The sequence below is a fragment of the Podarcis tiliguerta genome, assembly GCF_965153285.1.
Source record: "Podarcis tiliguerta genome assembly, chromosome: 13".
NCBI classification, from domain to species: domain Eukaryota; kingdom Metazoa; phylum Chordata; class Lepidosauria; order Squamata; family Lacertidae; genus Podarcis; species Podarcis tiliguerta.
This window is the reverse complement of record NC_139546.1, coordinates 9,753,675-9,772,222: the sequence shown is the minus strand read 5'-3', so window position 1 is coordinate 9,772,222 and position 18,548 is coordinate 9,753,675. Positions and strand designations below refer to the sequence as shown.

At 47.2% G+C, this 18,548-nt stretch overlaps 1 protein-coding gene across 1 annotated transcript in view; it reads right to left on the bottom strand.

Annotated features, from left to right (window-relative positions):
- Positions 1-1,193: 1,193 nt before the first annotated feature.
- The window catches only part of LOC310661521 (mucin-17-like), a 27,511-nt gene continuing 10,156 nt past the window's right edge, over positions 1,194-18,548 (bottom strand). The window contains exons 7-11 of the mRNA XM_083407796.1: positions 11,572-11,734; positions 8,400-8,561; positions 5,809-5,909; positions 3,152-3,213; positions 1,194-1,409 (exon numbers count right to left, since the gene is read on the bottom strand). Coding sequence (XP_083263922.1) covers positions 1,371-1,409; positions 3,152-3,213; positions 5,809-5,909; positions 8,400-8,561; positions 11,572-11,734 — 527 coding nt within the window. The 3' untranslated portion in view covers positions 1,194-1,370. The remainder of the gene's footprint in view (positions 1,410-3,151; positions 3,214-5,808; positions 5,910-8,399; positions 8,562-11,571; positions 11,735-18,548) is intronic.

Below are 18,548 nucleotides of genomic sequence, written 5' to 3'. Positions count from 1 at the left end.
CTGTGCAAACTTAGAAGTCCTGGACAGCCGTGTGTATTGGAAGAAGTCGTCGATAGTGTTTGCACCGCCATTCATGACATGAGCCAACAGTGTGATGCGGCAGCTAAAAAAGCCAATGCAATTCTGGGCTGCATCAATAGGAGTATAGCATCTAGATCAAGGGAAGTTATAGTGCCACTGTATTCTGCTCTGGTCAGACCTCACCTGGAGTACTGTGTCCAGTTCTGGGCACCACAGTTCAAGAAGGACACTGACAAACTGGAACGTGTCCAGAGGAGGGCAACCAAAATGGTCAAAGGCCTGGAAACGATGCCTTATGAGGAACGGCTAAGGGAGCTGGGCATGTTTAGCCTGGAGAAGAGGAGGTTAAGGGGTGATATGATAGCCATGTTCAAATATATAAAAGGATGTCACATAGAGGAGGGAGAAAGGTTGTTTTCTGCTGCTCCAGAGAAGCGGACACGGAGCAATGGATCCAAACCACAAGAAAGAAGATTCCACCTAAACATTAGGAAGAACTTCCTGACAGTAAGAGCTGTTCGACAGTGGAATTTGCTGCCAAGGAGTGTGGTGGAGTCTCCTTCTTTGGAGGTCTTTAAGCAGAGGCTTGACAACCATATGTCAGGAGTGCTCTGATGGTGTTTCCTGCTTGGCAGGGGGTTGGACTCGATGGCCCTTGTGGTCTCTTCCAACTCTATGATTCTATGATTCAACGAAGCCTGGGAAAATCAACATGTAGGGTGAGTTGCGTTTGGGCAGAAATGGATTACTGGTTCGATGTGTGTCATGTGTGTCGATGTGTGTCGATGTGTGTACACAAAGAACATCTGTGACTGTTTCTAAAAAAAACTTTCAAGATTCCCCTACAATTCTGTTACAGGTGACGTAAGATATATTCTTCTTTTTTTACAGCACGTTGAAACTGTATCATTATGAATCACCCTGTATTTTTTTTTTTAAATGGCAAATTGGGAGGGGTGTATTGGGGGCACACACAAAAATGGGTTGACCACACCTGGATGTAATTTAAAGATGAGGACTCCAACATATATTGCTTAGGGATATCGAATGAACCACTCCATGATGTTTCCTTCCCTCCATGGATTGTAGCACAGTTTATGGATTCTTTTTTGTGCAAACAGTCATGTGTACTCTTTGTTGGTTCCTCTACGGATCTGTTTTCAACAGAGAGTCTCATCCAGGAAACAGTTTCAGAAGAATTTTTTTAAGCTGGCATGTGAACTCCACTGCCACCCATCAGACCCGCCTTTCTGTTAGTGGGCTTCCAGTTGCGATCCGTTGGGTGTTAGGTTTCTTCATTCACCTCAGCTCCTGGAGGGAACTATCCGAAACGAGTCCCAGGTTGGGAATCAACACTGGGTTGTTATCTCTGGCTTCTGGAACTGCAGCTGCAAAGAGAAGTATAAAGTGTGTTGTGAGGCCCATGAAAAAGCAGGGCTCATTTGAAACCAGAAGAAACGCGAAACTCTGCTTCTTCCTGACTTCGAAAGCAGCTGCATATTTAACAGAGTGAATATTGCCTGTGATCGTTGCAAAATATCAGAGACAGAATAAAATTGCCACAACTGCTGAAGGAGAATCAAAGTTGTATGAGTTTGCCACGACGGCAAGCTTACTGCTTATGTAAGGGGTTCAGGATATGCATGACAAAGCTATACACATTTAGGATACTTTTATCAATTTTTGGCATGCATACAGTTTATGTAATTTTATAAATTATGATTTTGGATCTGTGGAATCAACAGAGCTTGTTAACAAAGGAGATGTGAAAAAAACAAATTGGTGTTTGGAATTGTCGTTTTAAATTTATTTATTTTTATAGAAAAAACGAAACCTAATCACTTGCGTATTTGCATCACACAGCTAAGTCTGAACTGAAATATCCTCCCGTTTTACTGCCACATTTTCTGATTACAGTGGTGCCCCGCAAGACGAATCCCTCGCAAGACGGAAAACCCGCTAGACGAAAGGGTTTTCCGTTTTTCAATGCGCTTCGCAGGACGAATTTCTCTATGGGCTTGCTTCGCAAGACGAAAATGTCTTGCAAGTCTTGAGATTTTTTTTCGCTCCCCACCCCCTTTTTCTAAGCCGCTAAACTGCTAATAGCCTTTTAGCAGCTAATCCGCTAATCCGCTAAGCCTTTAATAGCCGCTAATAGGGTTTAATAGCCGCTAAACTGCTAATAGCGCTAATCCGCTAAGCCGCTAATAGAGTTGCTTCGCAAGACGAAAAAACAGCTAGACGAAGAGACTCGCGGAACGAATTAATTTCGTCTTGTGAGGCACCACTGTAATATGGAGAAGGGGCTCAGCAGTTTTAAGGGAGGGGTGACAAGACTGTTGTCTCGCTTCAGTAATGGACTGGATGAGAGCCAACAAACTGAAGCTCAATCCAGATAGGACTGAGGCACTGTCAGTGGGCGGTTCCCTTGACCAGATGGACGGGAGGTTGCCTTCTCCCTCTGAAGGAACAGATAAGATAGCTTGGGTGGTCCTCCTGGAACCTTTGCTGTTGCTTGAGGTTCAGGTGGCCTCAATAGCCTTCCATCAGCTTCAGCTGGTGGTCCAGTTGTGCTCTATTAGGACCGGGATAGCTTAACTTCTGCTGTCTATGCTCTGGTAACCCTTAGGCTGGATTACTGCAAAGTGTTATATGTAGGGCTGTCTCTGAAGACGGTTCGGAAGCTTCAGTGGCCTTGTTGCTCACCGGGGCAAGATGGTTGAGCATATAACCAACTGCCAATCATATAACCAGCTGCCAATCAGTTTCTCAGCCCAATTCAAAGTGCTGGTTTTGACCTATAAAGACTCAAATGGCTCAGGCCTTTCAAACTGTGTGGTGTGTGTGTTGTTTGTTACTATGTTATGTATTTTTGTGTTTCTACATTTTAACACCCCCCCCCCCCCGCTGGTGATCCTCGGATGATGGGCGGAATAGAAATTTAATAAATAGTAACTGGTGCTGGCAATGATTCATATGTTGATGGCTATTACTACATCTCTCATGTTTCATAATGGCGCAGATCTCCATGCTTGCTTTTGCTGTCTACACAATCATCACCTGTCGATTGATCTCAGGAGATGATAACCGAAAAAAAATCTGCCCAAGATGAAACTATAGCTGTACGTACCTGCATTTCAGTATCTACTGCATCAAGAGTTGGTCTGAACACCTGTTTTCTGTCTTCAGGTCCTAAGAAACAAAGAGTATTATTATTATTATTATTATTATTATTATTATTATTATTATCCTTATTTGTATACCACCCTTCTTCCAAGGATCACAGGGCTGTTTACAATACAGAAACACAAAAATGCATGTCATAGTAACCAACAAAAACAACAACGCTCCTTCCACCCTTAATTTAAGAGCAGCAAGAGTATTGGAATGATTTATTGGCCGTAACCCAGAAAGCCCCTTTCCGCCTCTTACCTGGGTGCGCACAGTGAGGCTTCTCACTTCTTCCTCCCTAAGGGAATAGCTCAGTCGGTAGAGACGGAGACTCTTAATCACAGGGTTCGAGCCCCACATTGGGGGAAAGATTCCTGCATTGCAGGGGGTTGGACTAGATGACCCTCGTGGTCCCTTCGAACCCTACGATTCTAAATTTTGGGGCTGCATTGCACCAGAGTTTTGAACCAAAGCTCTGAGAAGCAGTGGCGTAGCGTGGGGGGTGCAGGGGGGGAGCCGGCCGCACCGGGCGCAACATCTGGGGGTTAGGGTTAGGGGCCGCAAATCCACGGGTTAGGGGGTGCAAATTACTTGCCTTGCCCCGGGTGCTGACAACCCACGCTACGCCACTGCTGAGAAGACAGTCCTGGCCTGTGGTGTTGCGTCCTTTGCTGGCACCCGGGGTGTGCGTGCCAGCTGGGAATGCAGGCGAGGCGTGGAGGGTGAACAAAACCTGCCAGGCCAACCCAGCCATCACCGCCAATGCCGCTGGGCAGGCACAGGGCATGGAGAGTTCATGGGGTCATGTTGCGCTTCCTGCCCACCTGCCCAGGAGAGAGTCCGGCTGGCCGACGAGGCCCTTCGTGTTTGCACCTCCCTCCTTCCTGCCCTCATGCTATGCCTCTGTTCCTGGCCTGTGGCCAGCAAGATATCACGCTGCAAATACCGCCTTGCTGAGGGCATAATTGTTATAAGAATTTTAAGGTCTCAAATACAGAATCAATATTTGCAAATGCACACATATCTAAATATATGAACCATGTGTCTGAAATAGTATGGGAGAGCAATCCTGAAGCCGTTTGGACTCTCCCAATGACCTCAAATATAACTCTGAGGTAAGGGAGGCAAATGAGGAAAGCCTTCCCATTGTCTTTTTGCTTGCAAATCCTGTCTTAAGGGCGTATTTGTGTATGAATAGGGTGAGCCTAGGGCTTGCCGATCAGAAGGTCGGCGGTTCGAATCCCCGCGACGGGATGAGCTCCCGTTGCTCAGTCCCAGCTCCTGCCAATTTAGCAGTTCGAAAGCATGTCAAAATGCAAGTAGATAAATAGGTACCGCTCCGGCGGGAAGGTAAACGGCGTTTCCGTGCGCTGCTCTGGTTCGCCAGAAGCAGCTTAGTCATGCTGGCCACATGACCCGGAAGCAGTACGCCGGCTCCCTCGGCCAATAAAGCAAGATGAGCGGCGCAACCCCTGAGTCAGCCACAACTGGACCTAATAGTCAGGGGTCCCTTTATCTTTACCTTAGGGTGATCCTGTGACCTGGATTCAAGAACTAAAGTATTAACCATCACCAAAGAATGCCCAGGCTGCCCAGGTAATGCAATCAGTAACCATTATCAGGTATCCTGGCAAACAGGATTTCTGCTGTAGACCCGCCTCCTCCTGTGATGTGTGTGTGTGTGTGTGTGTGTGTGTGTGTATACACAGTGGTGCCTCGCAAGACGAAATTAATTCGTTCTGCGAGTCTCTTCGTCTAGCGGTTTTTTCGTCTTGCGAAGCAACGCAATTAGCGGATTAGCGCTATTAGCGCTATTAGCGGTTTAGCGGCTATTAGCGGCTATTAAAGGCTTAAGGGATTAGCAGATTAGCTGCTAAAAGGCTATTAGCAGCTTAGCGCCTTAGAAAAAGGGGGTGGGGAGTGAAAAAAACCTCAAGAATCGCAAGACATTTTCGTCTTGCGAAGCAAGCCCATAGAGAAATTTGTCCTGCGAAGCACCTCTGAAAACGGAAAACCCTTTCGTCTAGCGGGTTTTCCGTCTTGCGAGGCATTCGTCTTGCGGGGCACCACTGTATATATATATATATATATGGGGTGGTCTTGAGCTACAGGTTGGGCAGTTTCAAGAGACTATATAAGGGCTTGCGCAGCATTGTTCCGGGTTCTCCTCTCTCCTGCGTGTGGCGAGTGGGGACCCTGTTGCAACAGTTCCTTGAATAAAGATCAGGCTTACTAGCTGCTTTGCTTCTCAATATACAGTGGTTGCAAACGGGATCCGTCCCGGAGGCCTGTTTGGAACCTGAAAAGAACGCAACCTGTCACTGCGCGTCTGTGCATGCGCGGGTCACAATTCGCCGCTTCTGCACATGACGTCATTTTGTGTGTCTGCGCATGCGCGAGCAGCGAAACCCAGAAGTAACCCTTTCCGGTACTTCCGGGACGCAACCTGAAAGCGCGCAACCTGAAGCAAACATAACATGAGGTATGACTGTACTCTGGTTGGCCTCTGTTATTCTCTCCTACCAATAGGGAACCCACTTAAGGACTCTATGGGGGCTCTGGAATACCCCATAAGGGAAAAGGAGCAGTTTTTCTTATAACATAATGAATCATTACCATCCTCGCAGGCTAGTTTATTCACGATGCTCAGGCCTGTGGAAGGCTTCCATTCTTCCTCTTCATCCTCCACGTACCAGAGCTCCTCTCCGTCAAGGAAGCTGCAAGAACAATATGCACAGGTCACTCCTAGGATGACGCCTCCCGGAAAAGGTTGCACATTGTCTCTCTCTCTCCCTCTCATAGGGGTGCCAGCTCAAGGGCTTTTGCGGCCTGAGGCAGCAGCCTCACGCTACCTAACGGGTGGGCTGTCCTTGTCCCTCTGTCTTCCCCATCACCACACCCTCCATGTTCTGCCTTGTTAACGGAGAAATCTGAGGGCTCCCTCGGACAAAAAACAAGGACACCAGCCAGGAATACCAGAGCAAAACAGCAGCCAGTAGGCTTGGTCTTTATTGAAGACTGTCGCGACAGGACTCCCACCTGCCACAAGGTGGAACAAGATGGAAGCCCCGAACAAAAGAACCCCCAAACTTTTATTAGCTGCTAATCCCCATGTTCGCCTGCCAACCTAGCAGTTCGAAAGCACCCCTGGGTGCAAGTAGATAAATAGGGACCGCTTACTAGCGGGAAGGTAAACGGCGTTTCCGTGTGCGGCTCTGGCTCGCCAGAGCAGCGATGTCACGCTGGCCACGTGACCCGGAAGTGTCTGCGGACAGCGCTGGCCCTTGGCCTCTTTGAGTGAGATGGGCGCACAACCCTAGAGTCTGTCAAGACTGGCCCGTATGGGCAGGGGTACCTTTACCTTTAATCCCCATGTTACACCCCCAAAAAAACTACATCACTCATACATCATGAAAGGGGAGGTGTGGTGGCAGTAATCTGAGCATCCTGGACCCTGCCCCATGGTTCTCCTTGCCCTCCACCAAACACCCATCAAGTGTAACAAAAAAGATCTTTACATTTCCCTGTTTCCCAGCCAAGTTAATCACACCCTTTTGTCTTCATCTGGGTTTGTTATTTCTGGAATAACAATACCTGTCTGGCACTCAGGTATCAGGATGCCAGGGATTATCACTCAGGCAGAGGGGCTGCTGAGTAGCTGAGCTCACATGTCTATATGAAGTGAGCCAGTACATAGATACATTTATCAGTGAATTCTTACATTTGGTATGGTGCAGCAGAGGCCCTTTGAATAGATAGGAAGAAACTGTGATGAAGTGTTTTGTGGGGACAAATCACAAAAGTCACAAACGTGATTGTGCTGGTTTTGGTAGTGGGCTGCATGTGCATGATATCTGCTGGAGGGGCAACCCCCCCCCAACCTATACATAAATTCTTGCAATAGCCTCAGAAGCCCAATTTTTCAATTCTTTCTATTCGCAGCCCCATTTACACAACCCAGAAATATAGCCCTGTTAATGTTCTTGCACATCCCTCTCAAAGATCCTGGGACAACCTGGGCCTTTTCTAACTCAAGAGAAAACTTCGTTCAGTTCACATACAGTGGTATCTTGGTTTTCTAGCGTCTTAGAAGCCAAAAACCTGGAAGTAAGGTACCGTATTTTTCGCTCTATAAGACGCACTAGACCACAAGACGCACCTAGGAAGACGAAAACAAGAAAACAAAATATTCTGAATCTCAGAAGCCAGAACAGCAAGAGGGATCGTGGCACAGTGAAAGCAGCAATCCCTCTTGCTGTTCTGGCTTCTGGGATAGCTGCGCAGCCTGCATTCGTTCCATAAGACGCACACACATTTCCCCGTACTTTTTAGGAGGGAAAAAGTGAGTCTTATAGAGCAAAAAATACGGTAATTGCTTCCATTTTCAAACGCGCCTCAGAAGTTGAACAGCTTCCCCTGTGTGGTTTTCTTTCAATTTTCTCAATGGAAATTGCAGGTGGCCCTTTGCACCTCGGTTTTCAAACGTTTCGGAAGCCGAACGGTCTTCCAGAATGGATTACGTTCGAAAACCAAGGTACCACTGTATTAATGTGAAGTCACCTAACAATTCACACTGACGCAGGGCAATACGTGAACTAAAACACAGCAGCCCTTCAAAAAAACCCCCACTGTTTTCTGAATTTTGCCATGCGGTTCTTGAACTGAGACAGGCACGTAAAAAAGTGTGTTGTGAAAAATTGTGCACAAAAATTCTTATATTCATGAAAATACTGTATCCCCCCCCCCCCCGTGAAAATACTGTATTTTAAAAACCATTATATACGGGGAATTTGCTTGCAAAAATGGACATGGGGACATATACACACACACACACACACACACACACAGTGCTACCTCGGGTTAAGTACTTAATTCGTTCTGGAGGTCCATACTTAACCTGAAACTGTTCTTAACCTGAAGCACCACTTTAGCTAATGGGACTTCCCGCTGCTGCTGCACGATTTCTGTTCTCATCCTGAAGCAAAGTTCTTAACCTGAAGCACTATTTCTGGGTTAGCGTAGTCTGTAACCTGAAGCGTATGTAACCCGAGCTACCACTGTATATAATGGAAACTAATGAGGCAAGAACTGAAAAAGTTGGCAGGGTGGGGGATAAACTGAGAGAAACCGAGAATGACAGATTCATCCATCATTCTTTCTCCCTCTCAGTGAACCAAGTTCTCCATTGGAACTCTTGTGTTTCTTACCTCTCTTTAGATTTCTTCCTCATGGCTCTGAAGAGGAAGAAAGCCAGGACAGCACTGGTCACAAACAAGATGGCGAGCCCAATACCAAGGCCCACCTCACTCTTCTGGAAGCGTGTCTCGCAAAAATCTCCTGTGTACCAAAACTTGTCCATATCACTGCACCTGTGAGGGAAAAGATGGAGAGGTGGGGATGAGAAGTGTTGCTATACCCCAAACCTTAGCATGCAACCTGCTTGAGGCCACTGACATCTTCATCTGCAAGCGTTTGGTGTCCCTTCACGCGTCGTCTAGAAATGTCCCAATACATGGCGGAAATGACCGGCAGAATCCGAGACCAGGGAGAAGAGTCAGTGGAAGAAGATTGGAAGAAATTTAAAGACTACTTACAGAAATATTGTAAAATTAATGAATGTTAGAATGATGCTGGATTGAAGTTAAGCGGGATTTTTTAGCAACAATGTTAAGGAATATGTAAAAATGGCTTGTTAACAGTGATAACTTAAAGCTATAATATATTAAGATAAAAGATTAAGATAAAATTAAAGAGGGAAAGGATTTGCTGAATTAACCAATTGAATTGGAATGCAAGAAGGGGAGGTGTGGGGAGGTTGGGGAAACAAGTAAATGAAAAATATGAAATGGAAAGACTGATTTGTTTTTAAAGGTTTTTATTTTATATTTTCTCTTCTTTTTATTACTCTTTTTATTTTTATTTTATTTTCTAATTTTTGTAATATATTGAAAACTTTAATAAACATCTCATAAAAAAATAAATAGAAATGTCCCAATACACATGCATTCTCTTACCGGCATTATATCAGGATGAAAATAACTCAGGAAGATGGCAGTCACAGCAGGACTGATGCTCACGAGAACGAGGAAGAGAAGGGAAGGCAGAATACAGGGGTGGACTTTGGCAATATGGTGTCCTGAGCAAGGACAAAATTTGGCTCCCTCAAAAAAAAAATATTTCTTATTTTCACAATAATTGCCAGGGACTGAGCAGGGGAGGGGAAGGAATGGTGGATAATGCCTCCTCAGCCTGAATCTTCCAGAGAAGAGGGAGATAGTATAGATTTACAACAGTGGTTTGCAGGGGGTCACAGCTCAGAGACAGAAGAGGGGCAAAGGTGAGAAATAATGGAAGAAGCAGAGCAAAAACAGCTGGCGGACACGTTATCACTAGAGAGCATTCCAGACCCCCCCTTCTTCCAAAACCCAGCAAGCGTTGAAAGTAGGAGAGCAGAGAGCTAAGAGACAATTGGCCCTAGGCAGCCACCGTAAGGGGGGTGGAGCTGTTGACGACTGAGAAGGGGAGGGGGGAAATCCTGTCTTAAGGGCATATTTGTGTATGAATAGGGTGAGCCTGTGACCTGGGACTCAGGAACTGGGGTATTAACCATCACCAAAGAATGGCCAGGCTGCCCAGGTAAAGCAATCAGTGACCATTATCAGGTATCCTGGCCAACAGGATTTCTGCTGTAGACCCACCACCTTCTGTGATGTATGTATGATGTTTTGGGGGGTAGTCTTGAGCTACTGGGTGGGCAATTTCAAAAGTCTATATAAGGGCTTTCACACCTCTTCCTCTGTGTGGTGAGTGGGGACCCTGTTGCAATAGTTTAATAAAGATCAGGCTTACTAGCTGCTTTGCTTCTCAATATTCTCTGGTTGGCCCCCGTTATTTTCTCCTACCGATAAGAAACCTACTTAAGGATTCTATCCGGGCTCTTGATACCCCATAAGGCAGGCTTCCTCAAACTCAGCCCTCCAGATGTTTTGAGACTACAATTCCCATCATCCCTGACCACTGGTCCTGCTATCTAGGGATCATGGGAGTTGTAGGCCAAAAACATCTAGAGGGCTGAGTTTGAGGAAGCCTGCCATATGGGAAAAGGAGCAGGTTTTTCCTATAATAGCTGGTTTTCAACATGGAGGGAATTGCTGAGGTAGCATCTCAGACAAAGAAAGCCTATCAAAGGAATCCTTGTTGCTAACTTCCCCATGCTCATTTGCAAAATCTCTGGATAAAATCTATTGATATGCATATCTCATTCCGATTTAGGTGTGTGCAGAGGCGTGGCTAGTGTCCTGGGGGCGCGGCCTGCAGCCAGCGATAATCATCCCATGAGGGCGTTGCTCGCGGCAAGCGTCCCAGGGGGGCGGCTTGGCAATGTCACCCCCCTCAGGGATGACACCCGGGGTGGACCACACCCACCGCCCCACCGCTTTCTCTGCCAGTTGGTGCGTGCAAATTTTGCTATGTTTACATTTTGTTAGGTAAAGGGACCCCAACCATTAGGCCCAGTCGTGGCCGACTCTGGGGTTGCGGCACTCATCTCGCTTTACTGGCCGAGGGAGCCGGCGTACAGCTTCCGGGTCATGTGGCCAGCATGACTAAGCCGCTTCTGGCGACCCAGAGCAGCGCACGGAAACACCGTTTACCTTCCTGCTGGAGCGGTACCTATTTATCTACTTGCACTTTGACATGCTTTTGAACTGCTAGGTTGGCAGGAGCAGGGACCGAGCAATGGGAGCTCACCCCGTTGCAGTGATTCGAACCACCGACCTTCTGATCGGCAAGTCCTAGGCTCTGTGGTTTAACCCACAGCGCCACCTGCGTCCCTACATTTTGTTAACAACGTGCTAATGAGAACTTTTGCAGGACATGTGAGGGGGGGAAATGGGGTGTGTGTGTGAGTGCAGACAGGTAAAAGATACCCCTGCCCATACGGGCCAGTCTTGACAGACTCTAGGTTGTGTGCCCATCTCACTCAAGAGGCCGGGGCCCAGCACTGTCCAGAGACACTTCCGGGTCACGTGGCCAGCGTGACGTCGCTGCTCTGGCGAGTCAGAGCCGCACACGGAAACGCCGTTTACCTTCCCGCTAGTAAGCGGTCCCTATTTATCCACTTGCACTTAGGGGTGCTTTCGAACTGCTAGGTTGGCAGGCGCTGGGACCAAACAACGGGAGCGCACCCCGCAGCGGGGATTCGAACCGCCGACCTTTCGATCGGCAAGCCCTAGGCGCTGAGGCTTTTACCCACAGTGCCACCCGCGTCCCTGCAGACAGGTATAGGGGTCATTATTTCGAGCTTTAAGTAGTGGGTGGACTGAAGAGCCTGGAGATGGGGGGGGGGTTCTGCTACGCCCCCACCGCCTGTCCACTTACAAGCACTCAGGGCCTGTTTCACGAATGCGACACTCTCCATAGTGGCAGTTCCAGGAGGTCTTTGTTCCCTTGGTGCAGTTGGTAATACAGCGCAATGTTCCCGTGGACATATCGGCGTAATAGTAGGCTGCATATTGAGGCTTGACGATACTTTTGCAATAATCTGGGAAAGAAAAAAAGGAAGAGATCTGGTGGTTTGGTGCAAGTCAAAGCAAAGGGGCATAACAAGTCAGTTTGCTGAAACTTAGCGAGTCTACTTTCAGTGCCTAAATGAGAGATTTCCTGGTGGAATAACCCAGACCAATCAGTGTAGGGGTCAGATGAGATTACCATGAGGAATTACAGTGGTGCCTCGCAAGACAAAAAGAATCCGTTCCACGAGTCTCTTCGTCTAGCGGTTTTTTCGTCTTGCGAAGCAACCCTATTAGCGGATTAGCGCTATTAGCGGCTATTAGCGGCTATTAAACGCTTAAGGGATTAGCGGATTAGCTGCTAAAAGGCTATTAGCAGCTTAGTGCCTTAGAAAAAGGGGGTGGGGAGCGGAAAAAAATCGCAGGAACTCGCAAGACATTTTCGTCTTGCGAAGCAAGCCCATAGGAAATTCGTTTTGCGAAGCACCTCCAAAACATAAAACCCTTTCGTCTAGCGGGGCACCACTGTATAAAATATACATCAAGCCATTGTGTCCACGATGAAAGCATTGTGTTGACTGGGTTTGATATATTGATGATAATTTCTGATTAAATCCCATAAGATCCTACATTCATGTCCTTTTCATGCCCTTTCGCCCATGCTGCCCATTTCTCCTTGCCTGACAAATCACGTACACACTTAGGCAGGCAGGCGTCCTGTGTCCTCTAAGACTGGGCAGTTTCGTCTTTGTAGTTTCTAATAGGAATCTTAGGATGTTAATCTTAGGGCCAGGAAACAGATCTCACATGAAGGTGATAGTGATTGTTGTCCTCCTGGCCATCCTCCTTATCATGTGTACTGATTGTTTATGACCTCCGGGGTTGGTTGCCAGATACTCTTCTTTGTAGTTCTCAACTTAAAGGTAAAGGTAAAGGTACCCCTGCCCGTATGGGCCAGGCTTGACAGACTCTAGGGTTGTGCGCCCATCTCACTCAAGAGGCCGGGGGCCAGCGCTGTCCGGAGACACTTCCGGGTCACGTGGCCAGCGTGACATCGCTGCTCTGGCGAGCCAGCACCAGCGCAGCGCACGGAAACGCCGTTTACCTTCCCGCTAGTAAGCGGTCCCTATTTATCTACTTGCACCCAGGAGTGCTTTCGAACTGCTAGGTTGGCAGGCGCTGGGACTGAACAACGGGAACGCACCCCGCCGCGGGGATTTGAACCGCCGACCTTTTGATCGGCAAGCCCTAGGCGCTGAGGCGTTTACCCACAGTGCCACCCGCGTCCCCAGTTCTCCACTTATTTACCCCCAAAATATTTGTGCTTAATTAGTTTTAGTGGTTTAACTTTCTCCCCACGTGGGTTTGTGGAAATGCTCAGAAGAAATCTGATTGGTTCTTACAAACACTCTGTAAAAAGTTCTTTTGTGAATAAAATGGCCTGGGCTGGGGGCTGCGAGAATCGGACGGACAAGCACAGAGAGACACAATTATACGCACCCTTCCCAGAGTCTTGCTGGTTCAAGCCTCTGTGTATACAGTGGTGCCTCGCAAGACGAAAAGAATCCGTTCCGTGAGTCTCTTCGTCTAGCGGTTTTTTCGTCTTGCGAAGCAAGCCCATTAGCGGATTAGCGGATTAGCGCTATTAGCGGTTTAGCGGCTATTAGCGGCTATTAAAGGCTTAAGGGATTAGCGGATTAGCTGCTAAAAGGCTATTAGCAGCTTAGTGCCTTAGAAAAAGGGGGTGGGGAGCGGAAAAAAACCCCAGGAATCGCAAGACATTTTCGTCTTGCGAAGCAAGCCCATAGAGAAATTCGTCCTGCGAAGCACCTCCAAAACGGAAAACCCTTTCATCTAGCGGGTTTTCCGTCTTGCGAGGCATTCGTCTTGCGGGGCACCACTGTATTCTTATTAATCAGAGTTCAATCCTTCCTTTACTTTGCGAACGCAACAAATCAGAGTACTGGCACTCATGGAAATCTTAAAAAGCAGAGTGATACATGGCGCATGGGTTTGTCAATGACATCCAGTCTCAGGGGTGGGATACTGTATTGGCCTGAATATAAGCCGCACCCGAATATAAGCCGTGCCTTTAAAATTGGAGGAGGGGGGAGGGGAAAAAATAAAATTAGCAAAGATCTACCACACAAATAATAATTTATGCTGGAAGTGTAAAGAAAAAGAAGGTACTTTTTATCATATGTGGTGGATGTGTCCTAAGGTGAAAGACGTCTGGGGAAAGATTTATAATGAGCTGAAAAAATTGTTGAAAAATACATTTATTAAAAAACCAGAAGCCTTTCTACTTGGAATAATAGGATTGGAACTGCCCAAAAAAGATGTTAGATTGTTTTTGTATGCCACTACAGCAGCAGGGGACGCGGGTGGCGCTGTGGGTTAAACCACAGAGCCTAGGACTTGCCGATCAGAAGGTCGGCGGTTCGAATCCCTGCGACAGGGTGAGCTCCCGTTGCTTGGTCCCTGCTTCTGCCAACCTAGCAGTTCGAAATCATGTCAAAGTGCAAGTAGATAAATAGGTTCCGCTCCGGCGGGGAGGTAAACGGCGTTTCCGTGCGCTGCTCTGGTTCGCCAGAAGCGGCTTAGTCATGCTGGCCACATGACCCGGAAGCTGTATGCCGGCTCCCTCGGCCAGTAAAGCGAGATGAGCGCTGCAACCCCAGAGTCGGTCACGACTGGACCTAATGGTCAGGGGTCCCCTTTACCTTACAGCAGCAGGACTGCTACTAGCTAAAAATTGGAAATCTCAAGAACTACCAACAGTAGAAGAATGACAGGTAAAGATGTTGGACTTTTTGGAGCTGGCCAACCTGACTGGGAGAATCAGCGATCAGAAAGAAGAGGAGTACCAAGAAGATTGGAAGAAATTTAAAGACTATTTAGCTAAATATTGTAACATAAGATAATTAGAAGTTACTTGAAAGTATCCGATAGGCTTAGGATTAGAGTAAGAATGAATTGTAATACATTATGGATTTCATTATTATGAAAAGAGAAGAAGATAGTAAATTGAAGGAGTTAATTTTATTAGAAAGAGGATATTGGAAAGGTATTACAAGGCGATACAATGAAATTCAGTTAGGAGGAAGTCAGTTAAATTGGGTTTTAGAAGTATTATGAGTGTATATTCTTGTTTCTCTTTTCTCTTTAGTCTTTTCTTTTGTGTGTTTTTGCATGTTATGTCTGTTATAAAGGAGGAAAATCAATTTCAAAAATTTGAAAAAAAGAAAAGGAAAAGGAAAAATACCCGAATATAAGTCGCTCCATTCCTTGCTGTTCCTGGCTGCATAATGGGCAGGGGGCTCTTCCCCTTCCTCACTCTCTCCCTTCCTGGCCTTGGGGGAGAGGAGGGGGGACTACGCACTGGGAGGGCACCGCTTTGTCCCCCCCCCCCAGCTCTTGGCTGCATACCACACGGTCGGAATTTGGGGGAGAAGTCAGGCTTATATTCAGGCCAATACGGTACTTGATGCTGGTGACATTGTCATGTCCATCATCACCTCCCTCCTTGCATCTCAGATTTTTTTCAATGAATCTGGGACACTTTTTTTTGGTTTGTTTTGTTTTTTGAAGCTGAGTAGCAACAGGGAAATCAGCCCTGAGTGCTCACTGGAAGGACAGATCCTGAAGCTGAGGCTCCAAGACTTTGGCCACCTCATGAGAAGAGAAGACTCACTGGAAAAGACCCTGATGTTGGGAAAGATGGAGGGCACAAGGAGAAGGGGACGACAGAGGATGAGATGGTTGGACAGTGTTCTCGAAGCTACCAGCATGAGTTTGACCAAACTGCGGGAGGCAGTGGAAGACAGGAATGCCTGGCGTGCTCTGGTCCATGGGGTCACAAAGAGTCGGACACGACTAAACGACTAAACAACAACAACAAAGAGGATCCCACCGCCGTATACCAACTGTGGCAGATCCCACCTACATACACACTCTGTAGTAACTACCTTCAGGATGAGAACAGAAATCACGCAGCGGCAGCGGGAGGCCCCATTAGCTAAAGTGGTACCTTAGGTTAAGAACAGTTTCAGGTTAAGAATGGACCTCTGGAGCGAATTAAGTTCTTAACCCAAGGTACCACTGTATCGCGCTTCAGGTAGACCTTACAGGTTTCTAGACCAGAAGGTAAATGCTCAGCTTATTTCCAGTTATTCCACTTCAGTTCCATAACTCAGTTGTTCCAACACATCTCACTACTTTGGTTCTTAAACAAGGTGGCCCTTTCTGTCAGTGACCCAACCTTTTATCAACCACACTCCTGAGGTGCTTCCAGCAGTGTAACGGACACAGTGGGTCACCACACCCCTCTTAACTGGTTTGGGTTTCTTCTCCATCTCGGAAGAACACTCCCCTTGTGACTGGGATGAGACCCAAGTAGGCTGTATCTTCAGAACGTCTAGTTCTCCTGGCTCAAACTCAGCCCTCTGTGGATCAAGGATTCAGTTGTCAGGGGCTAGACGGAGCCTCCATAATTCCCTGGAAAAGGCTCCCTGGAAAAGACCCTGATGTTGGGAAAGATGGAGGGCACAAGGAGAAGGGGACAACAGAGGACGAGATGGTTGGACAGTGTTCTCGAAGCTACCAGCATGAGCTTGACCAAACTGCGGGAGGCAGTGGAAGACAGGAGTGCCTGGTGTGCTCTGGTCCAGGGGGTCACGAAGAGTTGGACACGACTAAACAACAACAGGTGACAAAATGCATTCTACTTGGCAGGGCCGGCTACCTGCTTCCATTGGCATTTTCTGAGGACAACTGGTTTAGACACGGCTGTGTCTGCTCTGAATGGACAGGCGATGGCAGACGGAGGAGACACTTTTCAGTGCTCCAAGGGCTGAATTGCCTTGTGGGAAACATTCTGAAGGCTGCATGACAGTAGCCGGCGGGGCCTGAAGCAAAAATTGGCGAAGCCATAGATATAATAATAATAAAAGAAAATTATTACAAATTAGTTTGGAGGTGGTATTTAACACCAGTCAGATTAAATCAAATAAACAAGGAATATTTTGTGTTATGTTGGAGGGGATGCCAGGAAGCCAGCATGAGGTGGGGGTGTAAATATGTACAATTTTTCTGGCAAAGGGTGTTTGAGGAGATAACAGAAATCACTGGGTTAAAGCTGACCGAAAGTCCAGAGGTTGCATTATTATCAATTTACGCCGGGGTGGAAAGTTCGCAGGCTAGGAAGGGCTTGCTCACAAATTTATTGACAGCGGCACGAATTATGATAGCTAGGAAGTGGAAGGGGCAAGGAGAATATAAAATGGAAGAATGGTATAAAGAGGTGTGGGATATAGCTATCAGTGACAAATTAACACCTGCCATTAAGGTAAGAGCTGGTATGTCCCGTGGAAGAGCTTAAGGTCCACAAATGACAACATTTTGGAGGTCCCAGGTCGCAAGGTGGTTAGATTGGTTTCAACTAGGGCCAGGGCCTTTTCAGTACTGGCCCCGACTTGGTGGAACGCTCTGTCACAAGAGACTAGGGCCCTGCGGGACTTGACATCTTTACGCAGGGCCTGCAGGAAAGAACTGTTCCGCCTGGCCTTTGGTTTGGACTCAGTCTGACCCTTATGTTTTCCCTCCCCTTATGGTTTTGATCTGTGAGCTACTTTTAAAATGAGGCTGCATTTTTAAATTGCATTTTAACCTGTATTTTAAATTGGGTCCCCCCCACCCTGTTATGATTTTACTGTAATTTTACTAGTGTTAGGAGGGCGGGGTATAAATAAATTTATTATTAATATTCTTGTTGTTGTTGTTATTATTAGGAATAAAGGTAAAGGTACCCCTGCCCGTACGGGCCAGTCTTGCCAGACTCTAGGGTTGTGCGCTCATCTCACTCTATAGGCCGGGAGCCGGCGCCGTCCGCAGACACTTCCGGGTCACGTGGCCAGCGTGACAAGCTGCATCTGACGAGCCAGCGCAGCACACGGAACGCCGTTTACCTTCCCGCTAGTAAGCGGTCCCTATTTATCTACTTGCACCCGGAGGTGCTTTCGAACTGCTAGGTTGGCAGGCGCTGGGACCGAACAACGGGAGCTCACCCCATCGCGGGGATTCGAACCGCCGACCATGCGACCGGCAAGTCCTAGGTACTGAGGTTTTACCCACAGCGCCACCTGCGTCCATTATTAGGAATATGCAGGACAAATGGAAGGGGCAAGCAGAATATAAAATGGAAGAATGGTATAAAGAGGTGTGGGATATAGCTATCAGTGACAAATTAATACATGCCATTAAGGTAAGATGGGGAATATGGAGGACAAATGATTTCGAGGAGATATGGAAGGTGTTTGTAGAATTTGCACCGTTAAAACGGAAAGGGGTCAAACCATTGCAAGAAGTGTTGAAATTTGGGGAGGTTGGATAGTTACAATGGAATGGTCTCGGTGGCGGGGTGCGCATTTTTATTCTTATTCATATATGATTATTACTTTGTCAAAATAAAATAATAATAAAAAGAACTTTCTTTCTTTTTATTATTATTTTATTTTGACAAAAGTAAAAAAGAAGTCATAGATGTGATTGTTGCCCTGGAATGGGGAAGCTACATTCCAGTCAGGCCAAGGCCAGAGGTTTCTCTATATGCGCACGGCCTGCACCTCTCCGTCCAGGAAAGCAAATGGTATTATCACATCCTAGCCAGACGAAAGCACTGAAGGAACACTTGAACCTGGGTTTGTGAGGGCTATTTCTTGAGGGGAGTGGCTGTGGCTTGGGCGAGAGTCCCAATGTCCAGAAAGAGAGGCAGTGGCGTAGCATGGGTTGTCAGCACCCGGGGCAAGGCAAGTAATTTGCGGCCCCCCCCACTGCACTGTCCCTCCC